A 15774-nucleotide genomic window follows, 5' to 3' on the forward strand; every position below is an offset into this window, starting at 1 on the left:
GATTGTCGAGCAAAACATTTATTCAATTGATGAAAAACATGTAAAATTATTCCAAAACTTCCATAAAGCTTAGTAATAAACTGGTTCCCATTGATTGATGCTGTGTTATATCGTTAATACTTAAATTAACAATTAATATGAAACTTGTTCAGCTCTGTAAGATGTGTCATCACTTTGCACAGTTGAGTGCAACTTTGTTTTGATGTTCTGCAATGTAAGAAGTCTATATTTACATTAGCTAAAGAAATGTATTTGTCCAGTAGCACCAACAACATACACTGGACAGTGGCCTAAGTATACAATGAGATTGGATACAATGAAACACTGCATAATTATAATGAAATTATTTTTGGGTCCTCACTAATTTTCTTCTTTTTCCTTTAATCAATATGACAGTTAAATCAAAATATGTTGAAATGAAATTTAAGATTGAAATTACAAATGTACAATAAATTGAAATCCGAGTCCCACTTCTATAGAATACTTTCAGATATACACCATAGTGGATTGCACAGTTCATTCTCATACAGGCCAGTACCAGATAATGGTGTGTATAATTTTCTTAACAATTGCCTTGCTCATGAATTTCTTTTTAGGACTAGTGAGCTACAGCTTTTCTCGTGATGTGGTAGATTCTCTGTCTTGATCATGCAAGTTAAGCAACAGCAAGCATGTTCAGATCACTATACGTTACAATACAATATTTTTAAAAGATGTTTCACTTCAAAGTAAATTGAAAGTGAAATTTTAAAAGGTGACACATGGACTAAACTCTGCAAAATTGTGAGATTTCAGGAAATGTTTACGATTTGCCAATTTTTTTTATCATCAAATAATTTCAAAACTTGGTATGTTCGATTCCAATTTATGATAGGAATGAAATAAACTTAAATAAACATCAATTCATCAAACGAATGAATAATGATTTATAGGTGGGACTGCCACATATTTTAAGCAGTAAACATGCTGCCGTATGAGTTGCTTATCTCTGTATGTTTGAAATGTTTCTGCATTCTTCAACTGTACGTGACATCATTTAATATTCTGCATGTCAAAGTGTATTTCCTCTAGCAATATATACATGTAGAGTCAAATGATAGAGGGCTCTCCACAGAGGAAACATGTATATATAAGTTAAACAGGAAAATATAGAAAACTAATGAAAAATTAAACTATATCCATGGAACTTGAAAATTTTGGTCCAAATGGCGTCGATTCGAATACAAGCGCATGAGCATGTATTTCTCCATTTTGAATCTCGTGTACCCAAGTTCACGTCGTTCTGAGATGTTACATAAAATCCATAAAAGCATGTAAATCTTATTTTCTTAATCATATAGACAATAAGCTTAATCACTCTTCGATTGACGCGATTGTACCATGTCCCCTTTGTTTGTGAATTTACTTAACACCCACGCTGAATATGACGTCACAATGCACTGTTTACATCAATTGCGTTATGTTTCCCGCATTCAACGAATAGCTAGGCGGATCAAATGTCTATAGTTTAATAGAGGGCAAAGCCCTCTCACGGCCCTTCGGGCCATGAGAGCGGAGCTCTCCCTATAGGGAACACATATATACATGTTTAAAAGGAAAATATAGGAAAACAATGAAAAATTAAACCATACCTATGGAACTTGAAAATTTTGGTACTAATGGCGTCGATTCAAATACTAACGCGTGAACATGTATTTCTCCATTTTGAATCTCGTCTACTCTAGTTCACGTCGTTCTGAGATGTTACATAAAATTCGTAAAAGCATGTAAATCTTATTTTCTTCATCATATATAATCACTCCACCATTAACGCCATGTTTGTTGTTGTGGTTCAAACGCTGTTTGTAAATTTGCTAAATAACGACGCTGAATATGACGTCACAATGTACTGTTTACATCAATTGCGTTATATTTCCCGCGTTCAATAATATGTTGTAAACTTTCTTTCTTTTTTGAATTTCCTTCTTTATAAACTGTCTTACTGTTAAGCCCTCTGGGCCCAAAATTGGAATAAACTTATCTTATCTTATAGGCGGATCAAATATCCAAAATTAGGATGCTTTGATACAGCTCCGTCCTCGTGCTAACTTCGAGTTGTTTTTGTTCTGTTTTGGATATAGATACTAATGCCAAAATTTGTTTGATTCGCCCTCAAACACGATCACGCCGTAAAACATATTAGGATACTTTTATCATAGAGCTCTGTCAGGTTCTAACTTCGGGATATTTTTTATCCTGTTATGGATACAGATTCTAATGCAAATACTTTTTGCTTTGCCCTTTAAAAACCATTAAACAATCATGCCGAAAGACATTTATTCGTATAAATGGTAATCACGGATACAACGAATTACTTTCCAGGCCCTATGCATTATGTTGTAAAAGGAGGTCATCATATCATCATTGAAATATATACTCACCATATTGAATGTTTCATGCTACTCTTGGTTTTATTTCATATCTCTCGTTTCTCTTTGACCAGCGACGTCAATATGCATCTCTTTAAGTGGCCGACGGCCCTGGTTGGTATTGATACTATTTTTATACCTGTATTTTCATCAGTAAAAAATAATAACGACTTCGAAAAAGAACCTACTCCAACATTGTTATAAAGACTTTGAAAAAGAACCTACTCTAACATTGTTAAGCCAATAAGAGATGTAAATATATGTCTCTGGTCGAATATTAAAACATGCTGAAAATATGCAGAAAAAAATACCGGAAACAAAGATGCGCACACTAAAAGTAGAATCAAACACTTAAACACAGTCATCACTGAAATATAATGTAATATGCATATCCAGTTACTCTTTATAGAAATAAAGAAATATTATTTATTTGGTACAATTACCAGAAAATTTCAGTTAATTTGGTGCATTACTTACCATATTCCTGAGCAATTTTCACCTTTTCTGATACGAACCTCTATTTTCCGAATTACATGTTATCCGCCATGTTATTTGTGCACGGAATGGGCGAGACCATTTATCATTGTTGAATTGCTTGCAGAGAGACACTATGGTATAAGTTTTACGTTAAAACTTTGTATAAAAGCAATATATTCATTGCATGTCAATTTATTTATAACACGTGCAATATACGGGTAATGGAATGGGTTGTTATTCTTTTTTCAATGCTCTTGTGCTCCTGCGTCCGCCATCTTTGTTTTACTCATTCAGACATTAAGAGAAATGTGCGTTATTTCCCATGAGATATGTCACTAGACTTATGATTTTTAAAGAATGAATGGGAAAATTGGAAATATTTAGCTTGAAAGTGAGAATAGTATTAAATGTTACATGATTATTCACTTTCATTGCATGGCATCCAATTAGATATTTAAGTTCATCATGTTATTAATGATATTTGATAGAAAGAAATTATTTTAGATAGATCTATATGAAAAATAATAAAAGTATTTCATTGTAATTCAGCACATTGATTTATATAGAGCTATGAACTATATATATAATAATACTCATCAAAGCATGATCAATGGGGACATATATGTAACTCTAAAGTTAACATTCAAAATGGCCATCATAGTCTCTAGTTCAGCACATTTTTCTTAGGCATATTGCATGAAAGATAACAAAGAGTGTTTACCTGACAGTTTTTGTAATTGTGGTATCATTTTGAAGGGTTAAATCAAATAAAAATAACCCACTATACAATGAATTTACAAAAAAATTATTTCTTCTTAATAACCTATTTCACCTTGAATTATAAAAATAGGAAATAAGATTAATCATTTAATCTCACTGCAATTGTTTTTAGAAAATTCAATTTTTCTAATTTTTACATGGTTGGATAACTCTTCCAAAAAGTTTCAAGAGCAAAAAGGTTGGCTTGTAATCATTTGCTAGTCATGATCTGCAGTCATGTGAATTCGAACTACTTCAATAACTTTCACCATTATTTAACAATAAACATCTTGATTTAAATCATTCAAAATTGTTCAATCTCCTTTCATTATACATTGAATACTTTATGCTTATAAATATATAATTCAAAATTACAAACTGAAAATGTTTATTTATAGACTTTTAGTCCCCTATCGACAAAATTGAAGGGGACAAGGTTTGCACTCCATCTGTATGTCAATCCAGTTTTCCACACGTTTTAGCTCACTTGAGCTGAAAGCTCAAGTGAGCTTTTCAGATCGCTTGATGTCCGTCATCTGTTCGTCTGTCTGTCTGTCCATCTGTAAACTTTTTACATTTTCGACTTCTCCAGAACCACTGGGCCAATTCCGACCAAACTTGTCAAAAAGCATCCTTACGTGAAGGGCTTTCAATTGAAGAGCCATGCCGTCTTTAAAGGGAAGATAATTACAAAAATGCAAAAATAGGGTGGGGTCATTTGAAAATCTTCTTCTCAAGAACCACTGAGCCAGGGAAGTACAAATTTACACAAAAGCTTCCTGACATAGTGCAGATTCAAGGTTGTTAAAATCATGCCCCCCCCTCCCCCTGGGAAGTAGGATGGGGCCAGAGTAAGGGATCAAAGTTTTACACACTAATATATAGGGAACATCTTTAAAAATCTTCTCAAGAACCACTGGGTTAGAAAAGTTTACATTTACTTGAAAGCTTCCTGTCATAGTGCAGATTCAAGTTTGTTCAAATCATGGCCCCCGGGGATAGCATGGGGCCACGATAGGGTATCAAAGTTTTACATACAGATATATAGGGAAGTCTTCTTCTTAAGAACATTGGGCCAGAAAAGTTTACATTTACATGAAAGCTTCCTGACAGTGCAAATTCAAGTTTGTAAATATCATGGCACCCGAGGGTAGGTTGGGGGCCACAATAGGGATCAAAGTTTTGCATGCGAGACCATCCTTAAAAAATTGTATGTTTGCTGTAACGAGACTCAGATTTTTCAGTGTGGGTAGGTAGGTAGGTAAGACAACATATTAAAGATTTCAAAACTAATAACTTTACTTCAATAACTTAATTGGAGTCAAGTCTTCATATGCAGAATGTAAATAGATTGCGATAAACAGGTACTGGTATATATTTATATTTACATTTTTTTCTATATAACACTACCAAGAAGACAATGGGTTTATGATCTCATGAATCACCATTCTCTCGTGCCAATGTGACGTCACTCAAGCTAGCTTTCAGCCGAAGGTTAGACATAGACAAATTTTACCATTAGTCAATAAAAAATTAATAATAGAACTTACTAAAAAAAAGTTTTATAGGACTTACTAAAATTTCTTATATTTAGGAGATAATGTAAATATAAATACATTGCAACTGTCTAGTTTGGAAGGGTATAACGAGTTGATCAAGCGATTGGCCCACATAGTTGTTTGTATGCATAAATGCTGTCACCAGTGTTATGCCAATCACCATGTGATATAATCGCTTTTGATATAAACTCATAACCCATAAGAGTTATTCCTTATTTGTATCGTGATAGGTTATGTTTATTTTGTGTGTATTGTGGTTTAGCAGTATAACATTTCACCCTTAGTAATTATACTAAATCTCTCTTCTAGTGTGCTTATTGTTACACACTGAAAGTACACAAGACACTGACAGCATTCAGACTTTATAAATATATGGGCAATATGGAAAGGGATTGCTATTATACTAGTGTAATTATTTGTCAGTCCGAGTCGATCTTCAACAGATACAGAAATAAAATTATCCGTATATATTTAAATGTTTAGATGTCTTCCATTTTGAAAACCTGTGAATTGTGGTTTGTCAACCAAATTGTTAGGCATTTTTTAGGCACTTGGTGGCTGCATTAAAACGTCGAACGCATTTCTGCTAGGCCTTAGTTTTAACTTGCAATTGGGACTGCTGGTAATCCAAGTCCCTTACAGTGGTGTATTATTTAAAATATTTGTCAAAGTCTGTTAAAACACTATTTGATCATATCGACACGCATGATATGTAGAATCAGTGTGTGGGTTGGCAGCAACTGATGACCTCCGAGGTCAATGCACATAGGAGATAACGAGCAAGAATTACTGTCATGAAGACAATGATTCATGAATTGTCATAATTTACTGATACGACAGGTTTATGAAGTATATTCAATCACAATTATATTATTCAATTTGTTCTTTTATTTTTCAATTCATTTACCGTCAGTTACAGCATGTATTGCTTTAAATTGATGCATTGATGGTCACAGTAAACGTGACCATGGACTTGTCCGCCATGTTGGACTTTTCTTTTGAATCTCGATCTTGATCAAAAAAAAAAAAAACATCTTTCGGAATAGCCATAAAAAAATTTGAGTAGCTGTGTTTTGAGTGGGTCGGTCGCGTTACAGCAAACATACAATTTTTTAAGGATGGCCTGAATATATATATATATATATTAATTATATATATATAGAGGGAAAATCTTTAAATATGGGCCAAGGTGACTCAGGTGAGTGATGTGGCCCATGAGTCTCTTGTTTACAAAGTTATGGCCCTTGGACTTTCAAAAATCAAATAGCATGAATTAAGTTTTCTGGACTTTTTTTGTTATGCCTGCAGATATTCTTTTGATATTTGGTACATTACATATTATCTCAGTCATACATGGATATTTGGTATTGAAATTTGGGATATACAGGTATTATATCATGATAATGTGCAGGTCAAATTCTGATGTGGGCCCGGTTGGATAACTTTTAGCAGTTTTATGGCGGGGTTATTTGTGTCACTCCAACATATCCAGTTTTCATCCATTTTCTCCTTACATGTTATTGTATTTTGTTTAACTTCTGAGATGTTAGAGTGTTCGCCCCGCATACGAAAGACCAGAGTTCGAATCCTGGCCGCGACAGACCTAAGTCGTTAAAAAAAGGTACTGACAGTTCCATCGCCAAACCTCGTCATCGGGTGTGAATGTCACGGGTCCTCGGAGATTACCTTAAAAAATGGATGTCCCATGTCACAGCAAGTGTGACACGTACGCTAAAGAAGCCTCACTGCTCAATGGCCGTAAGCGCCGAGCAAAGGCCTAAATTTGAAACCCTTCACCGGTCTTGGTGACGTCTCCATATGAGTGAAAAATTCTCGAGCGAGACGTTAAGCAAGATACAATCAATCAATCAATCTTATACACATGCTTTTGTTCGGAGCCCATAGAGTAATTCCAAGCTTACATTTAACATGTTTAATTGGATTTTACTTTGGAAAATTCTTTTGAAATATTCAGAGCAACCACAGGAGTACAGTTATTCAAATAGATATGCAAGCATCCTATTTAGTGGAGATTAAAGTTTAGAGCTTATGATGTATTGTTATATCTTGTTTGACTTCACTTTAGATTTGATTTGGTCACTCCATAACTCATTAGGGCTACAAGAGAGGTTCAAAGTTTGACTTGTAATATATAGGAAATTTGTTTATACAGTTAATTCACTCCAATTATCGCAATTCACCTTTGAATTAGAACGCTTTGGCCGATATAGTATTGCGTTGTGTGACGACACAATTGAATCCGTTTGTAATACAATTGCGAAATGCAACAGAAACTCTCATTGGTTCATATGTATAAGTCCGCCCAAATTCCCTTATACGGGAGTAGTCAGCATTCGAAAACATGACGGCCAGATGCTAGATGGAAAAAAACTTCAAAGGAAGAAAGAGAAAAAGTTGTATTCTTGTGTTGTTGTCTCATGAATTTAATATCAAAAAAATTCCTAACATATTTTCCTACTATACTTGTGTCCAAACATACCTTCATATATTTATTAAAGCCCCATACGACCCAAAAACTCGATCACAGCTTTTGATGATTTCGTTCGTAGACGTAGCCATGTTAGGTAGCCAGTCAATCCGAATCCCGGTTCATTTTCTTACTGGCACAATAACGTTTAGGTGTGTTCTAATACCCCACAAATATTTTAGCTAAATAGTTTAAATAATATACCACCCCAGTCCTATTAAATGATAATTATTCAAATAGCTAAACTCACGGCAACGCGGCTTTCATTAGTCAAGAGCGGTCGCGCCGGCCGGTCTCCATCTAATGGGCTTATGTAGCATTTTCATTAATCAAGAGCTTATTTTACCTTTACAAAGACTGGTACAAAAAATGTTTTAATTTCTATTAATTATTCGTGTTGATAATAAATGAAGAGCGAATACATAACTTACAACCGATTTTATGAATAGATACAATAGCAAGAGTTCGAATTGACCGGCTACCTAACATGGCTACGTCAACAAACGAAATCATTTGAAGCTGCGAGTTTTGGGGTCGTTTGTGGCTTTAATGAATATTTGAAGGTATGTTTGGACACAAGTAGATCTATATAGTAGGAAAATATGTTAAGATTTTTTTTATATTGAGTTTATGAGACAGCAACACAAGAATACACCGATATCAGGCCTCAACCGTCCGCAGCTTTTTGTGGCCCGTAAATCGAAGGTTTTTATAAGAGGTGGATCTTTTCAGAGAGCTATGTACAGTTCTCCAGCTACACTGAATCCGCTCGAGAAAGTGGGCGGGCTGTAATCGGCCAATGAAAACTCTTGTTGTATTACATCAAACATGTCATTCAAATTGTTCAATCGTCTCATTCAATTGTGTCGTCACACAACGCAATACTATATTGGGTAAAGCGTTCTAATTCAAAGGTGAATGCGATAAAGCCCATTTATTTGATTTATGTGTCTTCCTGCTTCTCAGACTGGACTTGAATGCTTGGCAGATCTCAGATAAAAGTGCTCTCAGACTGGACTTGAATGCTTGGCAGATCTCAGATAAAAGTGCTCTGCATTGTGGTCAGAAATAGGTCAAACTGGTGTTTTGTTGAAGAAGAAGAAACAATTCAATTCAGTTCATTCACAATCACTTGAACCAACTATATATTGGTACATGAGAGACAAATTTATAAATTTGAATTAGACAATTTGTCAATATGAATTTTACTAGAAAAAGAAACCAGGTACTGTTTGCGCCAAATTCTTGAACCGTCTCGTATTCCAGTTCCCAACCTTCACACACTCGTGCCAAGTTGGGACCACAATGGGGTTTGAGTTTACTTCTAGAGAATGTATCTGCTCAGTTAGATGAGCAGTGTATCAGTTGTTGTACTAGACACTGTTAATGAATGACACACTGAATACTGTTATGAATGAAAGCGTGATCTAAATATGTGATTTATTTTCTTTTTTTCCAGATGAAACATTAGTTGGAGATGGAGGGTGAAAGTAGTCATGCACTGAAGATACCAGAGACGATCCACTCCGGGGATGAAGAATTTGTCATAGAAATCAACTCCGACTATAGTGATGAAGAAACAGATGACGATAATGAAAAGAGAAATGAATGGGAAATGGGCCACTATGATGAGACAGATTCTGTGGAACAGTGCACTGATCAGAAACATCTTACAAATGAAAATCAAAGAGATCTACAACCAACCAAGACTGCCAAAGTAGCCAGTCCACTGAAGATCGGAAGAGACCTTGATGGCAAGGTGAATTTCATTGGTTTGGAATCTTTCGATAGTGAACTAAATTCTGATCACATGGAAAATGACATGCCTTCAGGACTTGAAAATATTAAAATCATTAACGTTTGCACTCTAGCCAATGATTTCGAACAAGATACATTAGGGAACCCGAGAATGGAGAGCTCCAACTCTGAACAGTATATGAATACTGAAGGTGACCTTCAAGATCCTGATATGCCTTCAAGATCATCAAACATGATTATTATTAATGAACAACATTCACAAAGCACTCTGTCCATGATGCTTGTATGCAAATTTTGTCATCAGCTGTTTCCTACGCATGAAGCATTACATTGTCATACCAAACAGCATATAGAAAACAAAGATGAACATTCTGTAGAGAAACATTTTTTCCAAAAAGTACCAGATGAAGAATTGCAGAAGATAAATGTAAAGGAAGGGGACAAAGAGGGAGACAGATCACACCAAGGGAACAAATATACTGCTAAAAAAAGGAAAAGTACTGAAAATGACAGTGGTGAGCGAAAATCAATGAGAACGAAGAAAAAGGAAAGACGTGGACTGGTTGATGAGGAGAATAAATGTGAGAAGTGTGGCAAGATTTTCATGAAAGATTATCAATACAAATCACACACTTCATTCTGCAAAGGGAAAATAACTCAGATGGCTACATGCTTTGAATGTAACAAAATGATTCCAGCTCATAAAGAGTATGAACATGCTCTAAAATACCACGATATAGTTTGTCCAATATGTGGTGTAAATCAGATGAAAGAATCTAAACTTAGAAACCACATGAAGTTCATGCACAAGATTTTTAATTATGGAAAGGATACACAAAAATCTGACATTCAGAATCAGATTTGTGTTGTGGAGCAAGTTTATTACAAAACGTGTCATTCTTGTGGTAAAGTGTGTGGATCTTATGAAGAATTTAAGGAACACAGAAAAGAGCACAAAACTATGAAACATATAGAGACTGCAGCCACTACAGAAAAAACCAAAGAGGAGGAAAACAAAACTCAAAAAGATCCGGAGGGGACTGCATCAGTGAAGCCAAAGAAGGAAACACCAAATCAGTCCTCCACCGTAAAGTGTGAAAATTGTGATAAGGAGTTTTCCTCCCTCTATCAATTAGAGAGCCACCTAAAGAGATGCTCTGCCAAAGCTGTAAAAGTGACACTGTGTGATGTATGTGAACTGCTGGTGCCTTATGACGAACATAAAGCGCATGTCAAATCTCATGAAATTATATGTGATATGTGTGGAAAGGTTTGCTTGGGAGAAAAACGTTTTAAATGGCACACTATTCATTGTCCAGCGAAACAGAATATGGCAAAAGTTGTTAAAGAAGAAAGTGTGATGAAAACTGAAACTGAAAGACCTCAAAAAACTTTTTCAAACAAGAACAATTGGCAAATAAAGAAAACATGGAGATCAATTCAGTTGACCAGAAATTTGAAGCGAAAATTAACTCAAAAACAAAAGTTATTTTTGGAAAAAGAAATGGGAATAGATCCTAAAACATGGGATGAAAGCAATGTTGTAAGTAGTGAATTATTAGATGAGATGATAAAAAGAGGAATCCAACAGCAGAACAGTGAGAGTGATAAGCATGATAAGGCAGTCGAAACAGCAGCAGTTAATGAAGAAAGGGAAAATTCTCCAATCAGTAGCAAATTAGTCTCAGAAAATTGTGAAGAGGACGAAGTTATTGCCAAGTTTGATCGAGACGCCCACCAAGACAAAGCAAGCACTGAGGATTTAAGTAATAGCAAGAATGATGGCTCTCCTGGGAAATATGACAGTCAGATTCCTCTGGCAGCAGGTTCTGTGGAATGTAAGACTAGAAAAAATGGAAGAAGGATTTTGGGAAGAAGAAATCTCCTAGGGCGAAGTAGAAGAAGAAAGATGGAAAGGAAACGGAAAACAGATCAAAAGCAGGAGGATATTGTTTCCCTGGCTCTTGCTGTTGTGGAGAGAAAGTGTGAAGAAGTTCATGCAAATATTTCTGGAGCAGCAGATACACCTTTTCAAGATTCAGTAGAAAATTCCAGAAATACACTTTGGATAGAACCTGCTTCAAGTTCTCAGTTCATGGCTCCTAAAATTTCCCAAGACAGAACAGAAGCAGAATCTGATTTTGATGAAGAGATTCTTATGGAAAGTTCAGAAAAACATAAAATTCCAACTTCCGAGCCAATAGTAAATTCTGCGATATTAAATTTTAATGGGATGGAAAAGTCTTGTCTGGATGACTGGCTTACTCAGACTTTGTCGAGTGACAATGCCCAAATCTGGATTTGTCGACATTGTGGAAAGCAGTTGAGCACTAGAGAAGAGGGCTTTCATCACATGATTAGATGCCATCCAACCAACAAGACTACTAAGGAAATTGTAAAGGAAATGAAGATGATAAGGTGGAAGATGCTTTCGAGATCAGAAACAGATGCTGTGCGTGAATAGGATTTATTCTGTTATGAAATATGTATATTATGTATAGATGTGTTGTCAAGTCACCAGTGTATGAACACGGATTAAGATGACCTCTTATGATAGGTGTCCATCAGTTTTCAGATGTGCATGTCCCATTCATTATGAGTGTTTTTGGTCCCTATCCTTTAGGTTCTTAGAGGTGGGGGGAAAACCTAAAATAAAGTTTGATCTTTAAAAATCCTTTCCTTTGAACTGAAGATAAATAAAATTGCATTTAAATTGGATACATATCATGTAGTATGTATAGTATTTAGCATGGAAGCCTCTACAAATGTTAATCTTAATTAGAAAATTGGGTTGGAATTGGGTTCAGAAGCCAAGGGTTTAGCTAAGTGGATCGTATGTTCATGCTGTTGAAATTTTATGAATATTGTTTTCTGTACTTTTAAAACTGATTGCATACAATGTATAATTTACAATAAGTTTGGCTTCTCTACCAAGATTGTGAAAGTCGTGATTTTCTGGTCAAAGGTTCATGCCCCATGCCATGTCTATTACATATAATTCATATACATAAAATGCTTTACAGTGGACAGCCTTAGAAATCTTTACTTTTGATGATTTATCATATAATTTTGGTGCATAGTTATGATAATTTGAAGACCAATACCAAATTTTTTAATTCGTGACTCCCACGTCTTGAGTTTAGGCCCCAAGGTGAAGCTGTGTAACTTATGATTGAACTACATTGAACATCTTTTATAGACTGGGTGCATAGCTATACAAGTAATGCCTGCAAACAAATGGTTGGTGTGTGTACATGAATTGCAATGATATGACCCTGAACAAAGGTCATTTGAAACAGTTCAAGGTTCTTAAGATGAAAAACGAGAAAGAACTGTCGGGGTCACAAAGAATTGTTAGAGCCACAACTTTGTAACAGAGAGACATCAGAAATACATACCTGGAATGTGGAATAAGATTGCTAATGATCAGACAGTGTTTAATGATCCTAAACCAAGGTTATTTAGCCAAGGTCACAGGTTAAAAGAAACTAGCTAAAATAAGTTAACCATAGTCTGTGAGGAAGCTAAAATAAATAATGTGTAATGTGTGAGATTAAAATGAGTTCATATACATACAGTGTATGTATAATCATTTACCATAATTTGTGTTTAGCTAATCTGAGCTAAAAGTTCAAATGAGTTTCCTGAAGTTTTATCCAGGCACAATTATATATTTGTTGTAAATTTGAGAAGTTTTACATCTCGGGAACTGCTTGACTATTTTAATTAGAATTGATCTGAAATCTTTATGGATTAGGAAAAAGCTTTTTGAATTTTGTGGTTCTTTCCCATTGGTTTTGGACCAAAACTTTGAAGAATAGTTCAATGTTTGAAGAATGTTTGTTTTCCTAATCCTTTGTATTTAACAGAATATTTGTGTAAAGATGAAAAGTGAAACATGTATCAAAATAATGAAATTCATGGCCATTGGTTCAGGACTCTGGGAATTATAGGGGCATGGAGAAGATTTTGGGACACTTTTTTTCCAGATATTTAATTGATAACATGATGCTATTTGATTTGTGTAAAACAGCAACAAATTCAAATTTCAAAATCTGACGCAAAGATGTATTTGAGAAATCTAAACTTCATTTTCAAAACAAGGCATGAACCCTGTTTATGTTTACATGTCACGTGATTCAACGGTGAACTTTGGCGACACGCTAAAGTTGACAGGCTTTTATAACGAAAATTTTCTTTTCTTTTTTTTGTGCTTGCTCCCTAAATTGATTTATCATTAATTAGCATACAAGTATATCAAATGTTGAATGCTTAATTTTGACATACTTTTTAGAAATCTTGAGTATTCTCACTTTCACACATGGTTTCCTGGCTATGACAAGCATATTGACAATTAAACACTATTTTTGGAGCTGGTTTTTATGTAAATTATACAAAGATATATCCCATGTGAAAATATTTTTAATCCACTTATAAATATTTTTAAAAGACCCTTTATATTTTTATAACTGCAAAAAAAACCCTGTCAATGTCAATCTATCAAAAATCGTGTCCATGCCCCTTTAAGCCCCATGGTAGGGTTTTGTGAATCATCTGGTCAAAAGATTGTGCATGTGTTGTATTCAAACTTGCTTACTGTGTTTTCATGGGCATCAAATTTTGTGGATTTGTCGAAGAATAGTTTTGTTAATAAATAATTTCATAGAGAGTACATTGCTATATGTGCTTGCTTTATGAGCAAATGTTTTTAATTTATGTTGTTGGGTACTTCATTTTGTAATGTATGTGTCTATATACACAATGAGTGCGCGAAAAAATCACAAAGGTAGGTTATGGTCATGATTTGTCATGACAATGACTAAAGGTTATAGGGTTGATGTCTAGGTCACCTTTAATTGTTAATCCAAGGTCACATTAATTAAAAAAGTAGCTTGAGATATTTGTGTGGACAAGGTGACAAGAGAGATCTAAAAGCTCTTTGCCAAACAGGTTATGTATGACATACCAGGATTATGACTCTAGGTCATTTTAATCAGCTAACGGCAATATCGCTGGTAAAAACAAAAGAATTCTTGTCAGCTATGATTTTGCATTGGAGGAACTTGAAATCAAGGTCATGTGTTTTATAACCTAATTGCAGTGAAGAGAGATTTAAACCTCACAGTTAGCACAAAAGATGGTAATAACCAAATGGTGTTTTATGATCTTAAGTCAAGGCCACCTGGACAAATCAAAAGTTGGACAAAATAATTTGACTGCAGTACTCTTTAACCGAGACAGTAGAAGCACATTCTTTGTTCTAAGGTTGCTTAATAGAAGATGGTGTGTCATGAGATGACGATAACTTCATGGGAGGGGGAGGGTGTCGTAAATTGATGCATTTGCTAAAGGCCAGAGAAATTGGAATCTGTCTGGTTGTTAACTAAGCATCACAGGGATTGTAGCAATTTGTGGGAATAGGGTATCAAAATCTGGTGTATTTGAAATGCTATGTACAAGTTATTACCATCTATATGCATCAGAAAATGATTTCCCAAATTTTACAGTAAACAGTAAATTATATTTGCCTAATTTTAGATTTATCCATATAGGATGAGGGCAAAGTAGGCTTAAATAATACAGTAGTGACTTTCCTGTGTACAAAATGCCCTGGTTTTGATATATATTGTTCAGGGGGATGGGTGGGGTATTTATCTCTGAAGATAAGTCTAGTTATAAGCTATGAGCCTTCTAACAGTACAAAAGAATTCCCGTCCATTTGGAATGGGAATCATGCCCCAAGAAGGGCCATGTTTTCAAACGAATAAATTCATTGCAGCTGTTCTCTGTTGCCAAAGAGCTTGCCAATAAACTTGATGCATGCTTTTGATTACACCCAAAGCATTTAAGGAAGGACAAAGAAATCATCTTGTTTATTTGTTTGGGACAAAGAATTCAAGATGTACATCTGAAATGCAATAAAAAGCAAGGAGAGGTCAAGCGAAATTTTACACAAAAGTTTCATTTGACTTGAGAATCTGACTTCATATAATGATCTGACTCCGGGATCATGAAACTGTCTTAAACTTTAAGATTGTCTTAAATCAATAAAGTTGCACTTAAATCGTAAGACTGGTCTTAAAGTGGATCACAAAAAAACGACTTGGACTTAAGATTGGTATTTTGTCTTAAATTTTAAGACTGCTTTAGAGCTGTCTTAACTTTCTAAGACTGTCGCTACAGGTCTGGAAGTGAAGTTTTAACCACTGAACTGCTGCGACTGGTCCTCACACTTGGTAATGAAACTGCATGGGTGCATAGCTTCATGTATAATGAGCAAGGAGGCTTTTCCAAGAATGTGTAGTTTAGCAATTCCTACAAGGTC

General features: G+C 34.9%; 2 protein-coding genes across 4 annotated transcripts in view; one reads left to right on the top strand and one right to left on the bottom strand.

Annotated features, from left to right (window-relative positions):
• Positions 1–2973, bottom strand: part of LOC125646919 (phosphatidylinositol N-acetylglucosaminyltransferase subunit A-like) — an 18276-nt gene extending 15303 nt beyond the window's left edge. Inside the window, exons 1-2 of one of the 2 annotated variants that reach the window (XM_056157084.1) lie at positions 2886–2973; positions 2421–2547 (exon numbers count right to left, since the gene is read on the bottom strand). In XM_056157084.1, coding sequence (XP_056013059.1) covers positions 2421–2437 — 17 coding nt within the window. In that variant the 5' untranslated portion in view covers positions 2438–2547; positions 2886–2973. Of the gene's footprint in view, positions 1–2420; positions 2548–2633; positions 2727–2885 lie in introns of those variants that run through there. The other variant, XM_048873589.2, reaches the window with a different exon arrangement.
• LOC125646896 (uncharacterized) lies at positions 2929–14161 on the top strand. 2 transcript variants are annotated; one of them, XM_048873505.2, is made up of 3 exons: positions 2945–3021; positions 5059–5138; positions 9151–14161. In XM_048873505.2, the coding sequence occupies exon 3, from the start codon at positions 9169–9171 to the stop codon at positions 11911–11913; it is 2745 nt and encodes a 914-aa protein (XP_048729462.2). In that variant the 5' UTR covers positions 2945–3021; positions 5059–5138; positions 9151–9168; the 3' UTR covers positions 11914–14161. The 2 variants fall into 2 exon arrangements, with proteins under 2 accessions (XP_048729456.2, XP_048729462.2); XM_048873499.2 differs by lacking the exon at positions 5059–5138 and having other exon boundaries at positions 2929–3021.
• Positions 14162–15774: the final 1613 nt, after the last annotated feature.

The sequence above is a fragment of the Ostrea edulis genome, chromosome 1 (assembly GCF_947568905.1).
Source record: "Ostrea edulis chromosome 1, xbOstEdul1.1, whole genome shotgun sequence".
In the NCBI taxonomy this organism is placed as follows: domain Eukaryota; kingdom Metazoa; phylum Mollusca; class Bivalvia; order Ostreida; family Ostreidae; genus Ostrea; species Ostrea edulis.